This window comes from Rhinolophus sinicus, chromosome 14, assembly GCF_057876585.1.
Source record: "Rhinolophus sinicus isolate RSI-liver-muscle chromosome 14, RSI-T2T, whole genome shotgun sequence".
Taxonomy (NCBI): domain Eukaryota; kingdom Metazoa; phylum Chordata; class Mammalia; order Chiroptera; family Rhinolophidae; genus Rhinolophus; species Rhinolophus sinicus.
In genome coordinates this window covers 99525383-99546571 of record NC_142514.1, presented here as the reverse complement: position 1 = coordinate 99546571, position 21189 = coordinate 99525383, and the positions used below count along the sequence as shown (strand labels likewise).

Below are 21189 nucleotides of genomic sequence, written 5' to 3'. Positions count from 1 at the left end.
TATCCTTACAGATTTGGCTAGGCTTTTGTAACTGTCTTAACAACTTCTGCAGGCAAAATAGAAATTCCCAGCTTCAGCTTGAATTCTTAGTAGTCACCTCTGCATCTCCTTCCCTCTTGGTTTTCTCCAGCTCTGGTTATCAGTTCCCAGAGCAGATTGTCTTGACCCTCCTCAGCCTTTGCACCACCCCAGGCAGACAGGCAAGCAGAAGGACTGGTTTGGGGACTGCTGTTTACATATGTTTATCTCTGTGTCTGATTCTCCTCCACCTGTGTGTGGCAATGCCTGGCAGTTCCTGTGGAGACCTCTCCACAGGGCTTGAGGTGGGTTGAGGGACCTGATTATGTAGCAAGGGTGGGGACAGTTATCATGGTTCCAAAGTTGCAGAGCATGTCTTTCAGATGGCCTGGATTTTATTCGTTTGTTCCTTTGTCCCTCCCCTTTCACCCAGGTCTGCAGCCAAATCTTCTCCCCTTTCCACAGCAACAAAGCTCTCTCTTGCTCCCACAGACTGGACCTGGCCTGGTGTCCCAGGTAAACAACCACATTCTTTCTGTTTCCTCTAGAAATGTCTTGGTTCTTGACAGAGTTAAGCTCATTGGTATTCCCTCAATCCATTGATGATGCACTTACCCCTCTGGAAAAAGGAAATAGCAGGGGATTAGCCATGTTGGCACATGGGAAAATCTACGCCACTGCCAGGGGAAATGCTTGACCCAATATCACTGGTACAGCCAGAAAGAGAACCCAGAGATCTCAGCTCCTGGGCTAGCCTGCTCCATAATACAGGAACTCCTCTCTAGCCCAGATCAGGACCTAGCATCACTCATCTCAGAACCAGAGGTCAGCTCACTTTGCAGGGATGCCAAGGTGACTTCCAGCTCTACCTGGGCGCTCACAAGCCCGGGGAAGACCAGAGTCCCATAGGCCTGATGTTCTGAGAGCACAAAGCCAGTGGCTCTTATCTCTGGGCCCACTTAAGACCCACTATTCTAGACTGCCTCCTGCAGTGGGCACATGTGCGGGTCAGGACTAAGATCTTTCAGGAGCAGTCATTTGCAGAGCTGCCTTGTTTCTACACAGCACCTGTTTGCCAATTAGAAAAAAGGCACCTCTTCCTCTGGCTAAGATGCTGCCTCACGTCAGGGTGTATGGCTTGGCAAGAGTAGCAGGAGCTTTATTGTAGCTGCCAGTCCTCCCCTATCTACACAATTAATAACCTGCACAGCTGCATGAGATGACTGCAGAAATGGATGTGCAGAAGAGTTGGGAATGATTGCACAGATCGTAATGTCCCTCCTCTATGCTAAGATCCCCATGGATCACTAAGGGTCCTGGCCTTAGAAGGCTAGAGAGTCCATTGAAGACATGTGGAAGGAAGGTGCCATCTAGTGGCCAATAGAAAAGGCAACACCTGCTGGCTTTCCTCAAGATCAGCTCTTACGTCTTATAATATGAGAGCCGGGAGAAACAGAAGCAGAGACACTGTTTAGAAAGTTATTAAGATCATCCTGGACAGTGGTAATAATGGACTGGCTTAGGGTCATAAAATTAAGAATAGAGGGGAGGGAATAAATGTGAAGATGTTTGGGGAAGTTGAATCAGTGCAATTTGGCATCTGATTGGATCTGTAGGGGGAAGGAGAAGGTCTAGCAAAGCACTCAGTATTTGTCAGATGAAAAAACAATGAATTAATGAAAAGGAAGGCTCAAAAAGGATCGAGGCATTGTCCTGAGGATCTGGTCTATGCCACCCCCTCCCTGCAAAACAGGACCGAACCCACAATGGTTTCAATCATTCTGTTCTAAAAGACCCATCATCGGGGAAAAGAGTCTGTAACTTCTTTCTGGTCGTTTTACCTTCCTCATCATAAGGATGACTATCTTAATGGTAAATCTGAATATCTTGGAAGAGAGGAGTAAAGTTAACCCCAGTCTAGGGAAAGAGTAAACTGGGCAGGAGAGAGGAGAGGGTAGGCTCAGGTCACATTACCCACATGATGGGTGGTGGCCCCTGCACTGGACACAATGCCTGGAACCCTTGATTTGGGTTCCATTCCTTCTTTGTGGAATGACGGGTGTCATCATGAGTTCAATTCACTCCTGATCCCAAATGGGTACAACACGGATTCTAGGTTTAATGGTCCGTTTTTTCTATGAAAATAAAATAAAGAAACAATATCTCCTGAGAATCACAAATGAAATCAAAGTGCATTTGGATAGCACTGGAATGCCTTTGATTAAAAAAAAAAAAAACACAAAAAAAACAAAAAACACTCTCATGAAAGAAAATGATAGTTTAGAAAGTAAAATGGCAGTCACAGAGTTTGAAATTGTATGGAAATTCTATTAATGTAATGAGTCTCATATGTCCTCTGTTATCTTCAGTTAATGCCTGTTGAACACCTCAGTAACTTTACTTTGTGGAAAAAAACAGGCAAAGCAAACAACCTTTTCCTTGTCTTGAGATTTGTTTTTGAAATATTTGTAAACAACCTTGCTAGCTCCTCTTATGGTGGGAAACTGAAAGAAGGAAGATACCTGCTCAGAATCAAATAGTGAGTCATAAACTAAAACCCAGAAAGGCCACCTCCCAGTCCCACACTCCTATTGTTTCTACCCAGCTGTTCTAGGTGTTTGCTATCCCTTCCTAGAAACTCCAATTTCCACTTCCATGCCATTGAAAAAACAGGAATCTAATGTAGCCAGGGAGCGGTCATCCTATAAGTGAGCCTATTAGTGTGAAATATCAGAAAATGCCATGTGATCTGTTGACTATTTGTATATCTGCTTGGCTTGTATTCCCTATTAGGCAGTTGGGCGCTCTGGGCTGCCAGGATCCTCTTTAGAACCTCACCTGGAAGGGTCCCAGCATCTCCCAGTGCCCAAGCATTTACCCAGTTCTGGAGGGGCTGATGAGCCTAGTGACCTGGAGGAGCTGGAGAAGTTTGCCAAGACCTTCAAGCAGAGGCGCATTAAGCTGGGTTTCACACAGGTTTGGTTCTGTGGGAAGTAATGGAAGAAACTGGGTTGAGTGAATGGAAACTGGGCTTCCCAAGTGCAGGTTTCAAAAGCAAGCTGAGGTTTGATGTGCTGTGGGGCAAGCCCATTGTATCCCTATGTTCCCTGAGAATAGGACACAGTTGCCAATTGTAAGGAAACTGAGGGTATTGCTGGTGGAGGGGAGAGAAATGAGAGCCATACAAGGGGCCAGGCATGTGGGTACAGCCCACTCAGAGTCTGCAGAGAGAAATAAAACAATTCTCCATCTTAGAGGGAAAAAAAAACCTAGAAAGTAACCAAGGCAATAGGTGGGTGCTTGAAGGCTCACTGGGTACATGATTGGTGCTAGGATGGTGGGGGGTGCAGACCAAGAAGAGAAGGAGCCTGTCTCCCAGTTTCCTCCCTCTCTACCCCACGTGCAGGGAGACGTGGGGCTGGCGATGGGAAAGCTGTATGGCAACGACTTCAGCCAGACCACCATCTCGCGATTTGAGGCCCTCAATCTGAGCTTCAAGAACATGTGCAAGCTCAAGCCACTGCTGGAGAAGTGGCTGAGCGATGCAGGTAGGCCTCAGGGACACGAGGATGGATGGTGCCCTAGAGAATTCTACAAGGAAGGGCCTATTGCCTTGTGTGTGTTGGGGCTTTAGGCAGTCAATACATAATACCTTTTTGTTCTCCTCCTGAGTCTAAAACCAAGTGAGAAATAAGACACAGGAGACAGGCTAGTGAAGATGAAAATGTCAGCTTAATTACTGAGAAAGCCCTGTGGAGGACATGGCTTTAGGTCTGTGGCCATGAAGACTTGTACCCATTCCCTTCCCTAACCCAGACCTACCCAACCTAGACCTCAAGACAGTTCACCAAAGACAAAGGTTTGGTCTGCAGAGCAGATCCAAGATTGCTTTCTGGACTAAGTCTTGGTCAGAGGGATAGGGAAGTGGGTTCTCTAGAGTCTCACTGGGAGGAGGAGGCAGTAGACACAACAGAAGTTCTTTATCTGGCTAATTCTCGAGTAGGTTTTCAGAGGGTAAGGAGTTACTGTGAGTTGGACTGGTCAGGAAAGTCTTACAGAAGGAGTGGGGTTTGTAGGAGAATTCATTCAGGTGTGGTGGCCAGGGAGGCATTCCAGCAGGTCAAGGACATAAGCTAAGGAACAAATATTTGGAATGATGAATGGAAGTTTGCTGTCAAGAAATACCATGGGACAGAGTTTCTCAACTATGGCACTATCAATACCTTGGGCCAGATAATCTTTGGTGTTGGGGTGCTGTCCTATGAATTGTAGGATATTTAGCAGCGTCCTTGGTCTCTATCCACTAGATGCCAGTAGCACCCACTCCCAGTCGAGACATCCCAAAATGTCTCCAGATATTGCCAAATGTCCCCTGGGGAGTGGTGGTACTACAGTATCACCCAATTGAGAACCACTGGTCTAGCTGAGAAGGAAGGAGAGGATCCAGTGCCAGGGCTGGGCTCTATTCAATAGATACTTGTGGATTGTGGATTTGTGGTTACTGTGGAAAGGGTGGGGTGGACAGCCAGGGATGTTACCCTCTCAGAAGTTCTTCCACATGGAAACATGTGAGGGGGCAAGAAAGCTCCCTCCTACTTCTGTGGCTTTTATTGAAGTATTTAAGTGAGAGATAAGATCAGAGGTTCTTAGGATCTTTGGGAAAGGACCTTATAGGTCATTTCTAGTGTGATCCTCCATCTGACACCTGAATCCTTCTTAAGGGATATCCCTGCCTATTGATCACACAGCCTTAGCTCTAACACTTACACTGAAAAGAAAATGGCTTAAACACCAACATTCTACCAACGGGTACCATTGCTTTTAGCTCAAAGTTCCAGTTCAAATTATACTTGGTGTTCACATCAGGCATACTTATAAAAGACAGACTCCGAAGTGTTACTTGTAGGAGCTCTGCGTGTACCCACTCACACCCGGACACACTGATGGTGTACCTGAACCATGATCACAAACAGTGGAGGCACTGCTGTGGAAGTCAGGAAGGATCTTTTCCCAGAGCGACGAGGAGAAGCAGTGCTCTTGGTCTGTTTTGGTTCCCCTAGCTCGAAGGGAGAGGCCTGGCCCTGAGAATATCACTGTAGAACCCACCCCAAAGAGTTATTGGACCCAAAATCCATTAAGACAGTACCAGCTGTGCATTCCCTTCTTTGAGCTTCCTCTGCTTTTTCACCTCCTGACAGAATCTTCTCCATCAGACTCCTCAGTGAGTACCCCCAGCTCTTACTCCAACCTCAGTGAAGTGTTTGGTAGGAAGAGGAAGAAACGCACCAGCATTGAGACCAACATCCGTTTGACTCTGGAGAAGAGATTTCAAGATGTGAGTGGCTCCTCCAGGTGGGAGCGGGTGGGTCAACTTGTATAGGTTGGCTAGCAAGCACATATAGGCCCTTTGGCACCAACCCCTAGCCACCATACACCTGCCCTTGGGAAGGGGTCAAAAAACAAAGACACACCCCATCTATATGCACCCAGGTGTTTGAGTAAAAGTCTGCCCTTCATCTCAGGTCCCAGAATCTTCTTTCCCCCACTGACCCTTCTTGCCCTGACATCTACGTATTTGGGGCCCATTTTCCCTCTCACTGGGAGATTTAAAGAATGGGATATAGGGTCCCAGAAGAGGGTGTAGCTGTGTACCCATCTGAGGTACAGGGAGCAAAGCCAGGGCATTGTATATAATTTCTTTATTTTTTATACATTGTTTTGTATTTTTAATATTATAAGTCTAATAAATGCTCATTGTAAACAATTAGGAAAATATAGGAATGTAGAAAGAAAAAAATCCATCAAGTGCCATATAAATGTATTTCCTTCTAGTTCTTTCTTCCAGACACATTTAAATACCTATCATCATTTTATACACATTTTTTTTAACAGGTAGCAAAAGCGTATTCTTGAGCCAGTATGTGGAAACTAATAATATCCAACTCCATGCCACGAGAGGGGAGAGAAAAGGGAAAAATAGGTGTGGTCTAAATAGCTTCTAATCAGGATTCCTCCAGAGCCTGTATCTATACCACAGAGGTCCCTAAAGGACATGTCCATGGCCTAGTTCAACCTTGCGGGCCCCAGGCCTCCAGGTCTGCTGCCTCTCCAGCAGATTCTCCCATGCATCTGGTTCAAGGGTTTGATAGCTGCATCCTGCTGACACGATGACAAGATCTGGCTTTTTCTTCTGATTAGGTTTCTCAGAGCAACAAAAATAAGGGAGGGTATAAGAGGGAGGAAAGGGGGCTGAGATCAAAGATTGGGTGGGTGTGGGAAAGGTCAGAACAAGAGAGTGATATATATATATATATATATATATATATATATATATATATCCTCAGTCTTGATGGATTCCACATTTTAGCTTTAGTATTTCCTATTTTGAGGTAGGGCAGGAAGCAATGCCACAAGAGAAACATACAAGTTATGAGGAAAGAACACTGAGGAGAGCACGGGTTCTGGGAATTCTTCCTGCCTCCACATAACTCACCAATGGACTCCTCTTTTCAGAGCTTGTCCTGAAGGAAGGAGTAACAGAAGAGAACCTGTGTCAGGCCTTGTGCTTGGAGGTTTACACACATTTTCTCATGTAATTCTCACAATAATTCTTTATGGTAGGCACTATTCTCATTTCATAAATTATAAAACTGAAAGGTTAAGAAAGTTTCCTAAGGACACACAGTAAGCAATAAATTCAGTATTCCATCCTAGGTCTGATTCTAAAGCTTTTGATCCATTTATTGTTCTATCCTGCTTCCTTGGAATATCTGTGCCCCACCCACAATTCTTGACCCTATTCCTTTCTTCTCCTGACCACCCTTTATCCCTTTGGTCTCTGTAGAACCCCAAACCGAGTTCAGAAGAGATCTCCATGATTGCAGAACAGTTATCCATGGAGAAGGAGGTGGTGAGGGTCTGGTTCTGCAACCGACGCCAAAAGGAGAAGCGAATCAACTGTCCTGTGGCCACACCCATCAAATCACCGATCTACACTTCACATCTGGTGAGTGGCCAGGAAGCAAGCTGTCTGCCAGACACTGGGGGGAGATGAGGCCTGGAGGGCAAAAAGTCTTCTCCATCCTGGGGAAGATGCTGGTTGGGGGTTAAGGGGGGCATGCAGTAAATAAATCAGCAAATAGATGCTGTATATTAAATGTCTAATATAAAGAAAAATAGAGAAGCGTAAAAAGATAGAAAGTGATAGTTAGGAGATGCTTTTTTAATAGAGAGGTCAGGAAGAACCTCTCTGATAAGGTGACATTTCAGCAGAAGTCTAAGTATTGAAAGGGAAATATCTAGAGGAAAAGGGGTTACAGGCAGAGGAACCAGTAAATGAGAATACTTGGCATGTTTGAGTAACAGCAAGAAAGCCAGAGTAGCTGGGGGCAAAGCAAGGAAGGAGGCCAGAAGTAGGAGATGAAGTGAGAGAAATAACAGGGAGCAGACCTCCCAAGGTCTTGGAGGCCATTGAAAGGACCTGGACTTATAGTTTGTATGAAATAAGCCACTGGAGGACTCTGAGCAGAGAGCCTGAGCTGGCTGACATGGGCTACTGTGTAGAGAATAATCTGTGTGGAAGCAGGAGACCAGCTAGGAGAATTACAATAATAAGGCTGAGAGCAGTAGAGGCTTGGGCTAGGGTGGTAGCCATGGTGGTAAGGAGAAGTGTTGGATTCTGAATATACTTCAACTGTGGAGCCAACAAGATGTGCTATAGCTCAGATGTGGAGTATGAGAAATGAGGAAAAGATGATTTCAAGAGTTTTGGCCTGAGCAACTGGTTGGAAGATGCTGCCATTTTCTGAGATGATGAAGACTACAGGAGGAAAAGGTTTGAGAAGAGAAACTAAGAATTTAGATCTGGACATGGCTCCTATCCCAAGAGGATATGTCAAGCAGACAGTTATATCAATGATTTTGGTGGTCAGGGGAGAAGTCAGGGCTGGGAATAACTTGGAGTTCAGGCAGACCTGGAAGTTTGGAGAGTAGAAAATATCTTCTCCATCCATGGGATAGATGGTGCCTGGAGCAAGTGGGTGGGAAGTTTCTTCTCCATTCTTGGGGATGGTGATGGTTGAAGGTTAAGGGAATTGGGGATAATGATGATGTCCTTGATGCAAGAATTAATGGAATTCAGCCTTGTCCAGGGTGGGACATAGTTGTTTCATAAAACTACACCATTGTTCATTCTTTCACCAAACATTTATTGACTACCTACTATATATTGGTCTTTGCGCAGAGTGCTGGGGATACACATATAAACAGTATTTGTCCCCTGTCCCGGAGGACCTCACTGTGTAGCATGGGAGACAGACAAATAAACAAATGATAAACAACATGATAATTTCTCTAGGAGAACTTAGTAGTCACAGCTCACAAAGCCTTGGGAGGTAGTGGTTGGGAAGGTTCCCCTAGGAGATAATTATTACCTGGACTGAGTCTAAAAGGCAACAAGGACTGAAGAGGCAAATAAGTGGGTGGTGAAGTTTTCACAGGGGAAAGTATGAGGACAGTGGTATAGATCAGGGGGAATATATGGCACATTCATGGAACTGCAGGTGGTTACATATGGAGGAATATTGAAAGATAAGGCTGGATAGATCAGTAAAGGCTAGACTGAAGGGACTATGTGTGTGCAATGCTAAGAAACTTAAAGGCTTGGAGGAGTCATTGAATAATTTTTAAGCAGAGCATTGTCATGATACAATTTGCCTTGTAGAATGATCACTGCAGTATAAAGTTTGGTTTGAGAGACAGGGAGAACAATTAGGATGTGACTGCAATTATCCAGCAGAGAAATAATGAGGACTGAAGAAAACCCATGTGGTAAGAATGAGAGGGGTGGGAGAAATTCAGGAGATAATTAGAAGGTAGAATTATTAGGTATTGGTTAATAAACTGAAAATTGGGTGAGGGCACAGAGAGTGATATAGGAAAGAGAATACTCTGGGATGACTCAGCATTCAGGCTGAGCTGACTGGGTAGATGGTGGTGCCATTGATGGAACAAACAAACACAGGGGAGGAGCTAGTTTGGGAATAGGAAAAAGTGATGACTTTAGTTATTTTTATTATTGTCGTGTATGGTGCAGCCTGTGAGACACCCAAGTGGCAATGTCCATGGACACTTGGAATCATGAGTCTGGAGGTGGGGAGAGAAGCCTGGGACAGAGATATGGATCAGGGAGACATAAGCATAGACATGGTGGTTGAAATCCTGGGTGAAGAAGAGCTCACCTACGGTGTCTGTACAGAGGAAGCAAAGAGGAAAGTACAGGTCTCAACCATCTGAAACACTAGCATTTGAAGGATGGGCAAAGGAAGAAGATCGAGAGAAGAAACTGAGAAGACAGAGCAAGAGAAAGCAACAAATTGCAATGAAATAGATGTAAGGGATAAAGGAGCTGTGAGGAGGTCTCTAGGAGTGCTAGAGGAACATAGATGAAAAACACTCAAATGGGGTCTGAGAAGGCTGACCCTATTTCTTTTTATTTAATTCTTTTTAATTGGGGAATATTGGAAGAGTGTGTTCCTCCAGGGCCTATCAGCTCCAAGTTGTACCTCAATCCGGTTGTGGAGGGCACAGCTCAGCTCCAAGTCCAGTCGCCGTTTTTTCAATCTTTTGTTGCAGGGGGCACAGCCCACCATCCCATGCGGGAATTGAACCAGCAACCTTGTTGTTGAGAGTTCGCGCTCTAACTGAGCCATCCGGCTGCCCTTCCGGAAGCTCAGCAGCAGCTCATTGTCTTCAATCTAGTTGTGAAGGGCGCAGCTCACTGGCCCATGTGAGAATCGAACTGGCAACCTTGTTGTTCAGAGCTCGCGATCTAATCAACTGAGCCATCCGGCCACCTGGCTGACCCTATTTTGCTTGAAGAACAGATTAGAAGTTAGTATGAAAAATAGCTGGTGGGCAGAAGAAATGGTCTGTGAGAAGGCATGGAATTCTAAAACAACATAATGCTGTTGGGGAATCAAGCATTTCAGTCTGGCTGGAGCCATGCGTTCAGGACTAAGAGAGATTGATGAGGGCCAGATTATGATGGGCTGTGGATGCTAACGTACTCTAAAAATTATAAGGATCCATTGAAAATTTTAAGTTGGAGGCAATGTGATATTCATTCATCATTCCTTTCTTAAAATATTTCTTGTGTATTCACCATATGCTTCGCACTGGGATACGGTGGTATAATAGGACACTTGTGATCCCTGCTTACAGTCCAGCAGGAAAAACAGACATAAACAAGTGCTATTTGTGCTGAAGGCTCTATAGAAGATGTATGAGTATTTGAGGGACCTAACCTAGTCCAGGGTATCAGGGCTTCTCTGAGGAATGATGTTCAAACTGACAGCAGAAGAATGAGTTTACATTAATGGGGAAAAGGTCTGAGTTGGGAGGACGGAGAGGAGAGAGTGTAGGGAACATTCTAGGCAGAGGAAACAATGTGTACAAAGGCCCTGAGGCTGGGGTGGTGGGAAGAGGAAACATGGAAGGCTAGAATGGGCTGGAATCAAGGGAGTGAGAGAGAGTGTGAATGAGGAGGCTAGAGTGGTAGGCGGAGACTAGATTATATAGGGTGTTGTAGGCCATGTTAAAGAAATTGGACCATGTCATAAGAACATTGGAATCTTTAAAGATGGGGCTTTGTTTAGGGCAGATGGGAGGTAGGCTCTTGCTTTGATTCAATCCTAACCCAGGACACCAGCATGGAGAAAAGTGGTAGAGGCCTAGAGGAGCTGTGAAGGAGCCTGACTCATTCTCATCATATATTCAACACATATTTGCTGAGCACCTGCAAAGTTCTAGGCACTGCAGTAGACACTGGGGGTATAGCAGTGAACAGCACAGGCACCATCCTGCCCTCATGAAGTCTATAGCTTAGTGGCGGGCAAAGACATTAAATACAGAGGGTGCCAAAAGATGTATACACATTTTAAGAAAGGAAAAAACTATTAAAATTGTAATACTCAATATATACCAATAACAAAAGATGAATACAAGTCATGTTTGACTTCTGCAATTATAAGAGGTGCTCAAAGTGGTTACCATCAGCATCTAGACATTTCTGATTATGGCAAACTACTGCTTGAGCAACATTGACCAAAGTGTCCACTTGTATACATTTTTTGGCACCCCCGGTATTTACATTAATACTTGTGGTTTCATGAAGGAAGCAGATAAAGAAAATGTTCTGACCCTATCTTTTCTTCAGGTCTCATTGGAACAGTCTCTTTGGGATTAGGACATAGTTTCTTCTGCTTCTGATATGAAATAATCTCTAAAACACGTAGTTAGGCAAAAAAAAAAAAAAAAAGTAAAATGGTACCCACATTGGAGAGTAGAATGCTATCACTTATATAAAAAATTAGAAGGGGGATATATATGTATATATATATATATATATATAAACATATATACATGTATACATATGTGTATATATATATATATATATATGTGCTTGTATATGCATAATCGGTCTCCAGAAGGAAACATCTTAGAAGCTGGTCACAATGACTAAATACATTATTTATTTTAAAACAATAACAAATTTTTTGGGTATGGCAGAAGAGAGGGGAGGAGAAGAAGAGGGAGACTATTGAGAACATCTCTTACCATGCTGCCCCAATCTGTCTCCACCCTTCTTGTGGGGCCCAGCCTACTGAGGAGGCTCATTGTAAAACCGCAGGTAAATGAAATCAGCAGAACCACTCCTGATTAATTAGGAAGTGAGGACATGCTGCATCCTGTTGGGATAAGATGTTCCAAATTAGGGAGAGGAGGAATATCAAATCACAGCTCCCTGAGCAAAACTTCTTTTCAGTGTCTTTTGAAAATATTCACCAGCGCTTCACCTGTCAGCATGAGAGAAATGAGGGGAGGGAAAGTATCAAGATTTCAGTTCAAATGAAAAGGTGAACAGCATTTAGAGACACACAGCAGCTGACAGCTTCCTTCAGGAAGGAAGGGAACTAACATTTAACAAGTCCTGCATTCTTTACCAGGTATTGATTTGGAAGATTTATGAACATTATCTCATTAAATCTTAATTAAAAGAAACTATAAGGGAAGTATTACTACCCTTTTACAGACGAGAAGTCTAAGTCTCAGTGTGGTTAGGTAACTTGCCTGAAGTCACACAGGTAGGCAGTCCATACTTTCTATGATATCTTGTTCTAGGTTCTAAGATAGTAATACTGAGGGGGAGATTCCTGAACTATGTGGGAAGTTAAACTAAATTATCTTAGATCCCTTCCAAATCTCAGAGTTGATAATGCTGTAAGGTCTTTAGGGTAAAATGAAAAGCTTCAGAGACTGAAGTTATACTCCTCTGGTTATTTCCGGAGAGTCGATTGTCCACTCATGCATCAGGCTGAGAAGCCTGAGACAGGCTTGTTAGGGCTGATGCCCTGAGTAAAAGCAGGAGTCTTTTAGGAAGGAAGAAGTGGAGACTGAAAAATCAGCAGCCTACTAGCCATGTCTGCCACAGCAGAGTCCAAGAGGTGCTCCTTTCATCACCAGAGCACTCAAGCATGGCAGTTTGACCTGGCAGTGCCAAATAAACCTTGACAGGGGACACACAGGAGGGCAGGCAGAACCTGGTGTCAGCAGCAGGGAGCTGCGGGAACATGGCAGAGCTGGAGCTGGATGCTGGATGTGGGCCAGAGGCCTTCCTGTGAAATGGGACAGAATGCAGTTTTGGACTAGGAAATCATCAAGGAAGCTAAGCCCTGGGCTCCACAGAGTCTGGGATCCAGCATCCTGGGAGAAGCATCCAAGGTTGGAGAAAGGAGTAGGAATCGACATTTACAAGCTTCTGTTGCATTTCAGGTTTCTCCCTCTGGGTCTCTGGGCCCCCTTGCCATCCCTCCTGTCCATAGCACCATGCCTGGAACAGGTAAGCTTTAAAATGAAGTTTCTGAATAACACCAGAATTCCTTTAAATAATGGAATATTAGAACTGAAAGGTACTACCTAAGTCAGCATTTCCTAAATGTACTTCAAAGGATATGAAAGTCTGTGCTGGAGGAAAAGTGTTCCATGATCAAGTTTGGGAAATGCTGAATAAGCAAAGGTTTAAACAAGCGTTTATTTTTTGTTTTGTTTTGATTGCAGCACTTCTCGGCACTCAAGTGCATTGTACATTCCTAAAGTAGCTGTATGGAAGGCTAGAGGAAGGCAGGGTTTTCCAAACCAGTTTTCTACAGAACTCTACTCTTCAAAAAGTATCTGTAACATTTCAAAGAGTTAAGTAGCGTGACCATTTGTCTGGATGTGCCCAGGACAGTCCCAGTGTCTGTCTCTGGTCCTGACATAATTATCAATAGCACTGCCTTCAACTCTTCAAAGTATCTTAGTTTGCATGGTAAAATTTATGTCAACTTGTCCACAGTTTTTGAGAAACTCATATACAAAAATTCAGTTTAATCCAAACCTGCCATTTTACAGAGGACAAAAACGAATTTCAGGGAAGTGAAGTGAGTCACCACAGGCCACAGAGCTGCTTAACCCAGGACCTAGACTTGGGTCTCCTCAATCTTGGTTGTGCTCTTTCTAGAAGACCATGTACCTTTTGTTTGTGGAGATGGGAACACTTGACAGGCTGGAAATCTTTAATTGTGCTCTCAGGTTCTCTTTTCTTTGCCTATGTACTTTTCTTTCTTTGCTCCTCTCTTCCTTCCTGAAGTTTCTTGTTCTTTTTCCCGTCCCGCCTCTTGGTTTGGGGCTGCATATGCCCAGCCCAGGGTGTGTCCTGGAGTAGGATAATTTTGGCATCTGTCCTTCTTGCATTTAGTAAGTCTGGGACTTGCAGAACCAGCCATGCAACTCTGCAGGGCCTGGTTTGAGGAGAGCACTTATAATGAGAGCCCCTCTGGGGCCCAATGCTGATGCTAATGTGGCAGGAGGTGGGCAGATGACTGGAGGGTAGAGAGAGGGTGAAATCCCTTTGGGGATATATGTTTGAAGGGCTATGTCTTAAGGTCCCAGAACCCAGCTGCATTATTTTCCCCTTGTTTTTGCTTCTCCTCATCTTCAGTAACATCATCCTGTTCCCCTGGAAACAACAGCAGGCCTCCATCTCCTAGCTCAGGACTCCACGCCAGCAGCCCCACTGCATCTCAAAATCACTCCAAAGTGGCAGTGAACGCCTCCTCCTGTTTTAATTCTTCAGGGTAAGACGAAAAGGGAGAGTGCAGCAACATCCCAGCAGGGCCAAGGGATGTGTGAGAAGTATCAAAACCTTGGGAAAGAGAGCTATCACAGAGTTGAAAGAAGGGAATGGGGTGGCAGGGAGGGGACAGAGTGGAGAGCCAGATTGGACTTTATCCCTAGGGAGTAGGATTTGAAAGAAAAACTTCAGCCAGTGAGCAGTCCTGGCAAGGAGCTCATGTCAACAAAGCCAAAATTTCCATGCTCACTGGGAACGTGGAAATTTCCAAACACTCCTGTCAGAAAGGGCCAGGCCCTTCATGGGGCTTAGGAGTTCTCCACTTCATGCTAGTAACCCTGTTCTAGGTGTTGTGATGTGAGCCTGAGCTTCGAGTATGGCTGATATGGTGAGAAAGATAGTACTACTCCCTCTCTCATGCTCCCGCCTGGAATGCAGTGGGGGAAAGTAGCCTCTTAGGCCAAAGAATCTACTCTAAAAAGTATTTTCAGAACTGATGCCTTGAGAGATTCTTCCCTGATTCAGAATAAAAGAGAAATTTGAAAGTTTGGTGATACGTTAAAGACCTGAGCTTGTTGGAAGAGATGAATTCACTTGTCCAAACCTAGGTAGTTCAGCATGGCAACCAGCTCTCATTGGCCCATGATTGTACAGCCTCAAAAGTTGGAGCGCCTTTACCAACCCCACCATAAAAAGAGAGAAACCATATTACGTATATTAAAAATGGTTTTGATACAATTCATATACTATAAAATCTATCATTTTAAAGTGTACAATTTGGTGGTTTTTAGTACATTCAAAGGTTGTGCACCTGTAACCATTATCCAGTTCCAGAACATTGTCATCACCCCAGAAAGAAACCCTACACCTGTTAGCAGTCACTGCCCATTCCCATCTTCCCTCATTACATTAGCGGCTTTATAATTGATATGTTTCTTTCTCCCTTCCAGATCTTGGTACCGATGGAATCATCCCACCTACCTCCACTGAGACCAAAAAGTTTCTCCTGTTCCACCTGGCCCTGTATTCTCCACTGGAAGGAAGGGAGTCACACCTTCTCTATATGGACAGATTACTTTCAGAAGAGTAGAAGAGAATCCCCACTATCAATGAACCTAAATCTTGCCTTTATGAGCAAGGGCCTCCGGAGATCCAAACTGTGATTGAACCATGTGTTGACTCCTAGTGTTCTTGAAATACATACCAATACTAGGAGTTGATCATTTACATCTTCCTTGCCTGTGCCCTTATCCTCTAGTTCTAAATATTTCAGATGGCATCACTGTGGCCCTCGTGTTTCAGAGAAAGGACTTTGCACCATTATTCTGCAACTCATTCTGGGGACAGCCATTTGCCTGGTGTGCCAAACTACCAGAAGGGGAGATAATGGTTTTGACTCTCTGAATTTAGCCACAATCTCTGAACTGGTTCTAAAATCTGTGAAAAGATTTGAATCCAATGTCTCCACCAAAGCCTTGATGTTTTTTCTGTTCAGCAAAGTTTTCTGACTGAATCTTCTTTCACTCCATTTCCCTTTAGCCCCGCCCCCCTTTTCTAGAACCAAGTCCATTCATGATTTTGTTCTCCAAGTTCCCTCCTCTTTACAGAAGACTGAGTCCCTCAGTCTGCTGGGCACATTTCTCTACCTGTAGGTGCTCTTCTGTCTGTTACATCTGTCCCAGAGTTCAGGAGCACTTGTTCCTTCTCTCCTACCCTATGTTTCTCCTTATTTCATCCCTTTTCCCTTCTATTGGCTGCAGAAGGAAGAACACAAAAGCAGACATGCAACAATTATGCTGGCAGAATACCTGTAGATGGCCCGTTCCTGTTTTTGCGTTACGTTCTTCTCTCCTTAGTATGGAATTTTCCAGTAAAATGTTTAACTCAGGTGTGAATTTTGAAGATGTCTCTGTAATATTTTACCTTCTTTGAAAAAAAAGAATGAAAAAGAAAGAAAAATATACCAAAGTGTTAAATAATGTGCTAGCTCCCACAAGAGTTCCCAAACGGGCTGGGAATCCAAAGCTTCCCAGGAACATCATCTCTAGTCTCCTTCTTTGTGGGCCAGTGTGTGTAGAGATATAACATGAAGCCATTCCACAAATGGTAACTTTTTTTTTTGAGACTGCATATCCAAGAAAAGTTGATATTCAAAGGAATCTCACTGTTTCTAAATTAATTTGCATAGTGATAATATAAACTATTCCACTATTGATAAGAAGAGGTTTAGATTATTGTTCTCTATCTTTTGTTGTGGGGGATCCGAGTGCATATGATAAAATAGGATGGGAAAAATGTTTCAAATTGATGCATTAAGTCTGTTACTCCCCAAACTGATGCTAAAGATGATATCCATTAGTGCAGGGCTCGGAAGAGTTCCGAGTTCCTACTCTTTTTCACAGAACTGCCTTAAAGGCAGAGAAGGCGAGAGACTTGATTTTTTTATTTTGTAAGTGGGAGATGGTAAACATTTAAAGTCAAGTCATTCGTAGACTTAAGAGGTAAAGGCTGAGATTAGTAGCTCATATCTCAGATATCCTAAAGGTCAGTTATTCATAATTCACAATGAAAAAGCTGTCTTAAATAGGTATTTAAGGCAAAGAATAATTCATAGATTTGCCTTTGGAATGTACTGTGACTCTTGGTGAGGGGCTTGAAGGGGCAGGGGAGCTATCGTTGTGGGTTTTCTTAGGTTAATACAAATTTAAATAGTTACCATTCCTGAGGTAAATATTGACCTGTGGGAAAGGGAGGCTCTTCAAAAATGTAATGGCTGAAGGAGAAAAACTAAAATTGGGATTAGACATTTGTTGCAAATTATAATATCCAAGTGGAAAATCTATACATAAATGATCAAGAGTTAACTGTTCTTGATGTTCGAATGGGGCTTATATTAAGACTAATATTTTCTGTCATGAATTTGGAAAATGTCTATTGATAGGTGGTTAGCTTTGCAAAGAAAGAGCGAGTTGAAAGGGGCTTGGTATGCAGCAGAGACAGCAAGAGCCTTCAACTGTAATTTAAGCATAAAAAGGGACTATTCCACCACCCATGAGCACATCTGTGCATATATGTATATTGCATACATATGTATGTGTGCACGCTTCCTTGTAAACTCATTCTGATGAGCTGACCCTTTTCTGCAGCAATCCTGGCTACCTTGATATCTTGCTCAGGTGAGTGCTAAAAGTTGATCTGCACTGTCCAAGGCTCTAGCTTTCATCCATTTGAACTTTTCAAAAAAATACTTTAATTTTTAAAGCAGTTTTAGGTTTACAACAAAATTGAGAAGAAGGTGCAGAGATTTGTCATATGCCACCCATCTCCACACATGCATAGCCTCCCCAATTATCAACATCACTCATCAGAAAGTACAGTTTTTACCAAGGGTGAACCTACATTGACACATCATAATCACCCAAAGTCCACGGTTTACCTTAGAGCTCACTCTTGGTGTTGTACATCTTAACAGGTTTGGACAAAAGTATGACATACTCATCATCAAAATATCATACTGAGTATTTTTACTGCCCTAAAAATCCTCTGTGCTCTGCCTATTCATTTTTTTGGTCTCTATATTCTTGGCAACCACTGATCTTTTTATTGTCTCCATGGTTTTGCCTTTTCCAGAATGTCATATAATTGGAATCATATAGTATATAGCCTTTCCAGATTGACTTCTTTCACTTAGTCATATGCATGCTTGTTTCTCCATGCTTTTCATGGCTTGATAGCTCATTTCTTCTTAGCTCTGAATAATATTCTATTGTCTTGATGTACCACAGTTTATCCATTTATCAACTTACTGAAGGACATCTTGGTTGCTTCCAAGTTTTGGCAATTATGAATAAAGCTGCTATAAACATCTGTGTGCAGGTTTTTGTGTGAACATAAAATTTCAGTTCCTTTGGGTAAATACCAAAGAGTGTGATTGCTGGATTGTATGGTAAAAGTATATTATTTTTATAAGAAATTGCCAAACTGTCTTTCAAAGTGCCTATACCATTTTGCATTCCCACCAGCAATGACTGAGAGTACCTGTTGCTCCATATTCTCACCAGCATTTATTCTTGTCCATATTCCAGATTTTGGCCATTCTATAGGTATGTAGTAGTACCTCATTGTTTTAATTTGTATTTTCCTGATGGTATATGATATGGAGCATCTTTTCATATGCTTAGTTCCCATCTATATTTTTCGTGAAGTGCTTGTTGAGGTCTGTGGCCCATTTTTCAATCTAGTTGTTTCCTTACTGCTGAGTTTTAAGAGTTCTTTATGTATTTTGGATAACGGTCCTTTATTAGATGTGTGTTTTGCAAATACATTCTCCCAGTCTGTGACTTGTCTTCTAATTCTCCTGATGCTGTCTTTTGCAGAGCAGAAGTTTTTAATTTCAATTAAATCTCGCTTAACAATTTTTTAATTCATGAATCGTATCTTTGGTGTTGCAGCTAAAAAGTCATCATATCCAGGGTCATTTAGGTTTACTCCTATGTTATCTTCAAGGAGTTTTTTTTAGTTTTATGTTTTACATTTATGTTTATCATCCATTTGAGTTCATTTTTGTGAAGCATGTAAGGTCTCTGTCTAGATGATAATGATGATGGTGATGATGATTTTCTTTTCTTTCTTTCTTTTTTCTTTTTTTTTTTTTTGCAGGTAGATGTCCAGTTGTTGAAGAGACTATCTTTTCTCCATTGTATTGTTTTAGCTCCTTGGTCAAAGATCAGTTGACTATATTAATGGGGGTCTATTTCTGGGTTCTCTATTTGACTATTGTTTTTAATGAAGGAAATAAACAAAAATATAGCCCAACTGCTCAGCCTCCAGTAACTTCCATTGTCCATTGACTTAGACAGTTGCTGAATAGATTCAAACCTAAAAGTGAGCATCGATTTACCTTTCGTGTCTGTATGATTCTATAAAACTCATACTTCTAGTGAAATTTAACCAAAACTTAGTTAGCTTCTTCAGCATCTAGTTAGGCACAAAAGAATCTAAGGCCAACTATCTAACAGTCATCTAGGGGGAAAGAAAGGAGGGAAAAAATTGTTGCTGCTACTTTTCAGATTTCATACTTAGATCTCTAGTTAACTCAAGACCTGTGGGCCCAGCTGTGGACTCCTAAGACTAAGGAATTTTGGTTCAACTTAGAGAATGAGCTTAGTTACAGGTCTCAAATTAGGAATCCTGCCCTGAGCACCCAAAACCTGTGCACTCCGAATGCTTGTTATACCTCATACAGTACATTTGCTGACTCGGCTGCTGCTGCTTCTCCCACTAGACTGGGGAGCTCCTTGTAGTTGAGGTTGTCTCTCTTTCTTTGTATCCCCATGACGAGCATTGTGACTAGAAGTTAATAGGCAATTAATATTTTTAAAAATTGAATTCATTTTTCCCCTCTAAACAACTTATAATGTCCTTCCCTGAGGTAAGGAACTATGAATACAGAAAAATAAAAGTACACATCTGGAGGAGATTCCAGTCGAATGAAGGCAGTGTATCTTGGTAATTAAGAATATGATCCGATCCTGATCAAAATGGCGGCGTGAGGTGAGCCTCTGTAAAGCTCCCCTGGAATTTACAACGAATCGAATAGCAACGACTCCACAGGGGACTCCCAGCACAGCGGACAGGCAAGACGAAGAGGCCCACTACCGACTGAAATCACCTACAGGTGGGAGATTCGCGCGAGTGGGGGGAGGAGGAAAGGGAGAAGTGCGTGGAGATGGAGCCTCGCGGGCACAGGACGCAGACCTAGCTCAGTGCTCCGAGCTCGCTGCTTCCCGGAGCCACCGCAGCTGCGGGAGAGGAAAGAACTCGGACTGCTGGGGCTCCGCCAGGGCTCCACAGGGCTGAGGGGACAGCATATAACATGGCTGAACCCAACGCTCACGGCAGTGACCTCGGAGAAAAGACTGAGGAAAAAAGCCTGAAAACGGTGGTTTGGGCCCTCACTGCTAGCAGAGAACGGAGCTTTAGGCACTGAGACTAGCCGCCGCCTCCCTACCCTCCCAGAGCTCGCCCCTCCCCCACCTGCCCGGTGCTAGAAACGGAACAGTAGCAGTGTCAGATCAAAAGAACAGAATATTTGCTGTTCTGAGAACTGTGATCTGCAGACACAGACTCGCAGTCCAACTAGTTCCGGCAAAGGGGAGGGAGCTGTGGAAGCAGGACCGGCTGTGGTGGTGGTCGCCACCATTGCTCTGGGCCACCTCTCACAACTCACACCGCCCTTGGCCCACCTATCTGGGCAGATCCCTGCAGGAGTAAACAGAACTGCTGAAACATACGGGCTTGGAATCTGGTGCAGGCAGAGCTTTGGAACTTCAAAAGCTCTCTGCATACCCACACGGACAGTGCTCCCTGTGACCCAGGCGAAATATTAACAGAGGAGAAGCCCGTCTCCCAGGGAATCCCCCCATTGTGTGAGAAGCTGGAATAGTGCAGAGAAAACATAGCACTACCATGTGAGAGAGAAAAAGAAAGGCTGCACTCGGAGAGAAAATAAAACATGCTACCAACAAGTACTGGAAAACCAAAGAAAGACATCTTCCTATCAACCTGTTGCAGAAGCCACTCCTGTAGATGTCTAGAATGAGAAATACTAAATCAGTAATTGCAATGAATAACCAAGGCAACAAGACAGCTCAGAAAGAAAGTGAAAAGTCTCCAGAAAAGGAACTTAAAGATATGGAAATATGTGACTTAAATGACAGAGAGTTCAAGATTGCAGTTCTGAAAAAACTCGACGAGATGCAAGAAAACACAGAAAGGCAGTATAATGAACTCAGAAACACAATCAAAGAACAACATGAACATTTTACGAAAGAGATTGAAATTTTAAAAAAGAACCAAATAGAATTTCAGGAGATTAAGAACTCAGTAGAAGAAATTAAGAATGAAATTATCAGCTTAGGTAGTAGAGTTGACCAGATGGAGGAAAGAATCAGTGACATCGAAGATAGAAAACTGAAAATTACACAGATGGAAGAAGAAAG

General features: G+C 43.3%; 1 protein-coding gene across 2 annotated transcripts in view; it reads left to right on the top strand.

Moving 5' to 3' along the window:
- The window catches only part of POU2F3 (POU class 2 homeobox 3), a 98797-nt gene extending 79116 nt beyond the window's left edge, over positions 1 to 19681 (top strand). For both annotated transcript variants that reach the window (XM_074335329.2, XM_088791408.1), the window contains 8 exons: positions 452 to 534; positions 2812 to 2994; positions 3425 to 3566; positions 5217 to 5353; positions 6863 to 7024; positions 12850 to 12916; positions 14057 to 14192; positions 15139 to 19681. In XM_074335329.2, coding sequence (XP_074191430.2) covers positions 452 to 534; positions 2812 to 2994; positions 3425 to 3566; positions 5217 to 5353; positions 6863 to 7024; positions 12850 to 12916; positions 14057 to 14192; positions 15139 to 15178 — 950 coding nt within the window. In that variant the 3' untranslated portion in view covers positions 15179 to 19681. The remainder of the gene's footprint in view (positions 1 to 451; positions 535 to 2811; positions 2995 to 3424; positions 3567 to 5216; positions 5354 to 6862; positions 7025 to 12849; positions 12917 to 14056; positions 14193 to 15138) is intronic.
- The last annotated feature ends 1508 nt before the right edge of the window (positions 19682 to 21189 follow it).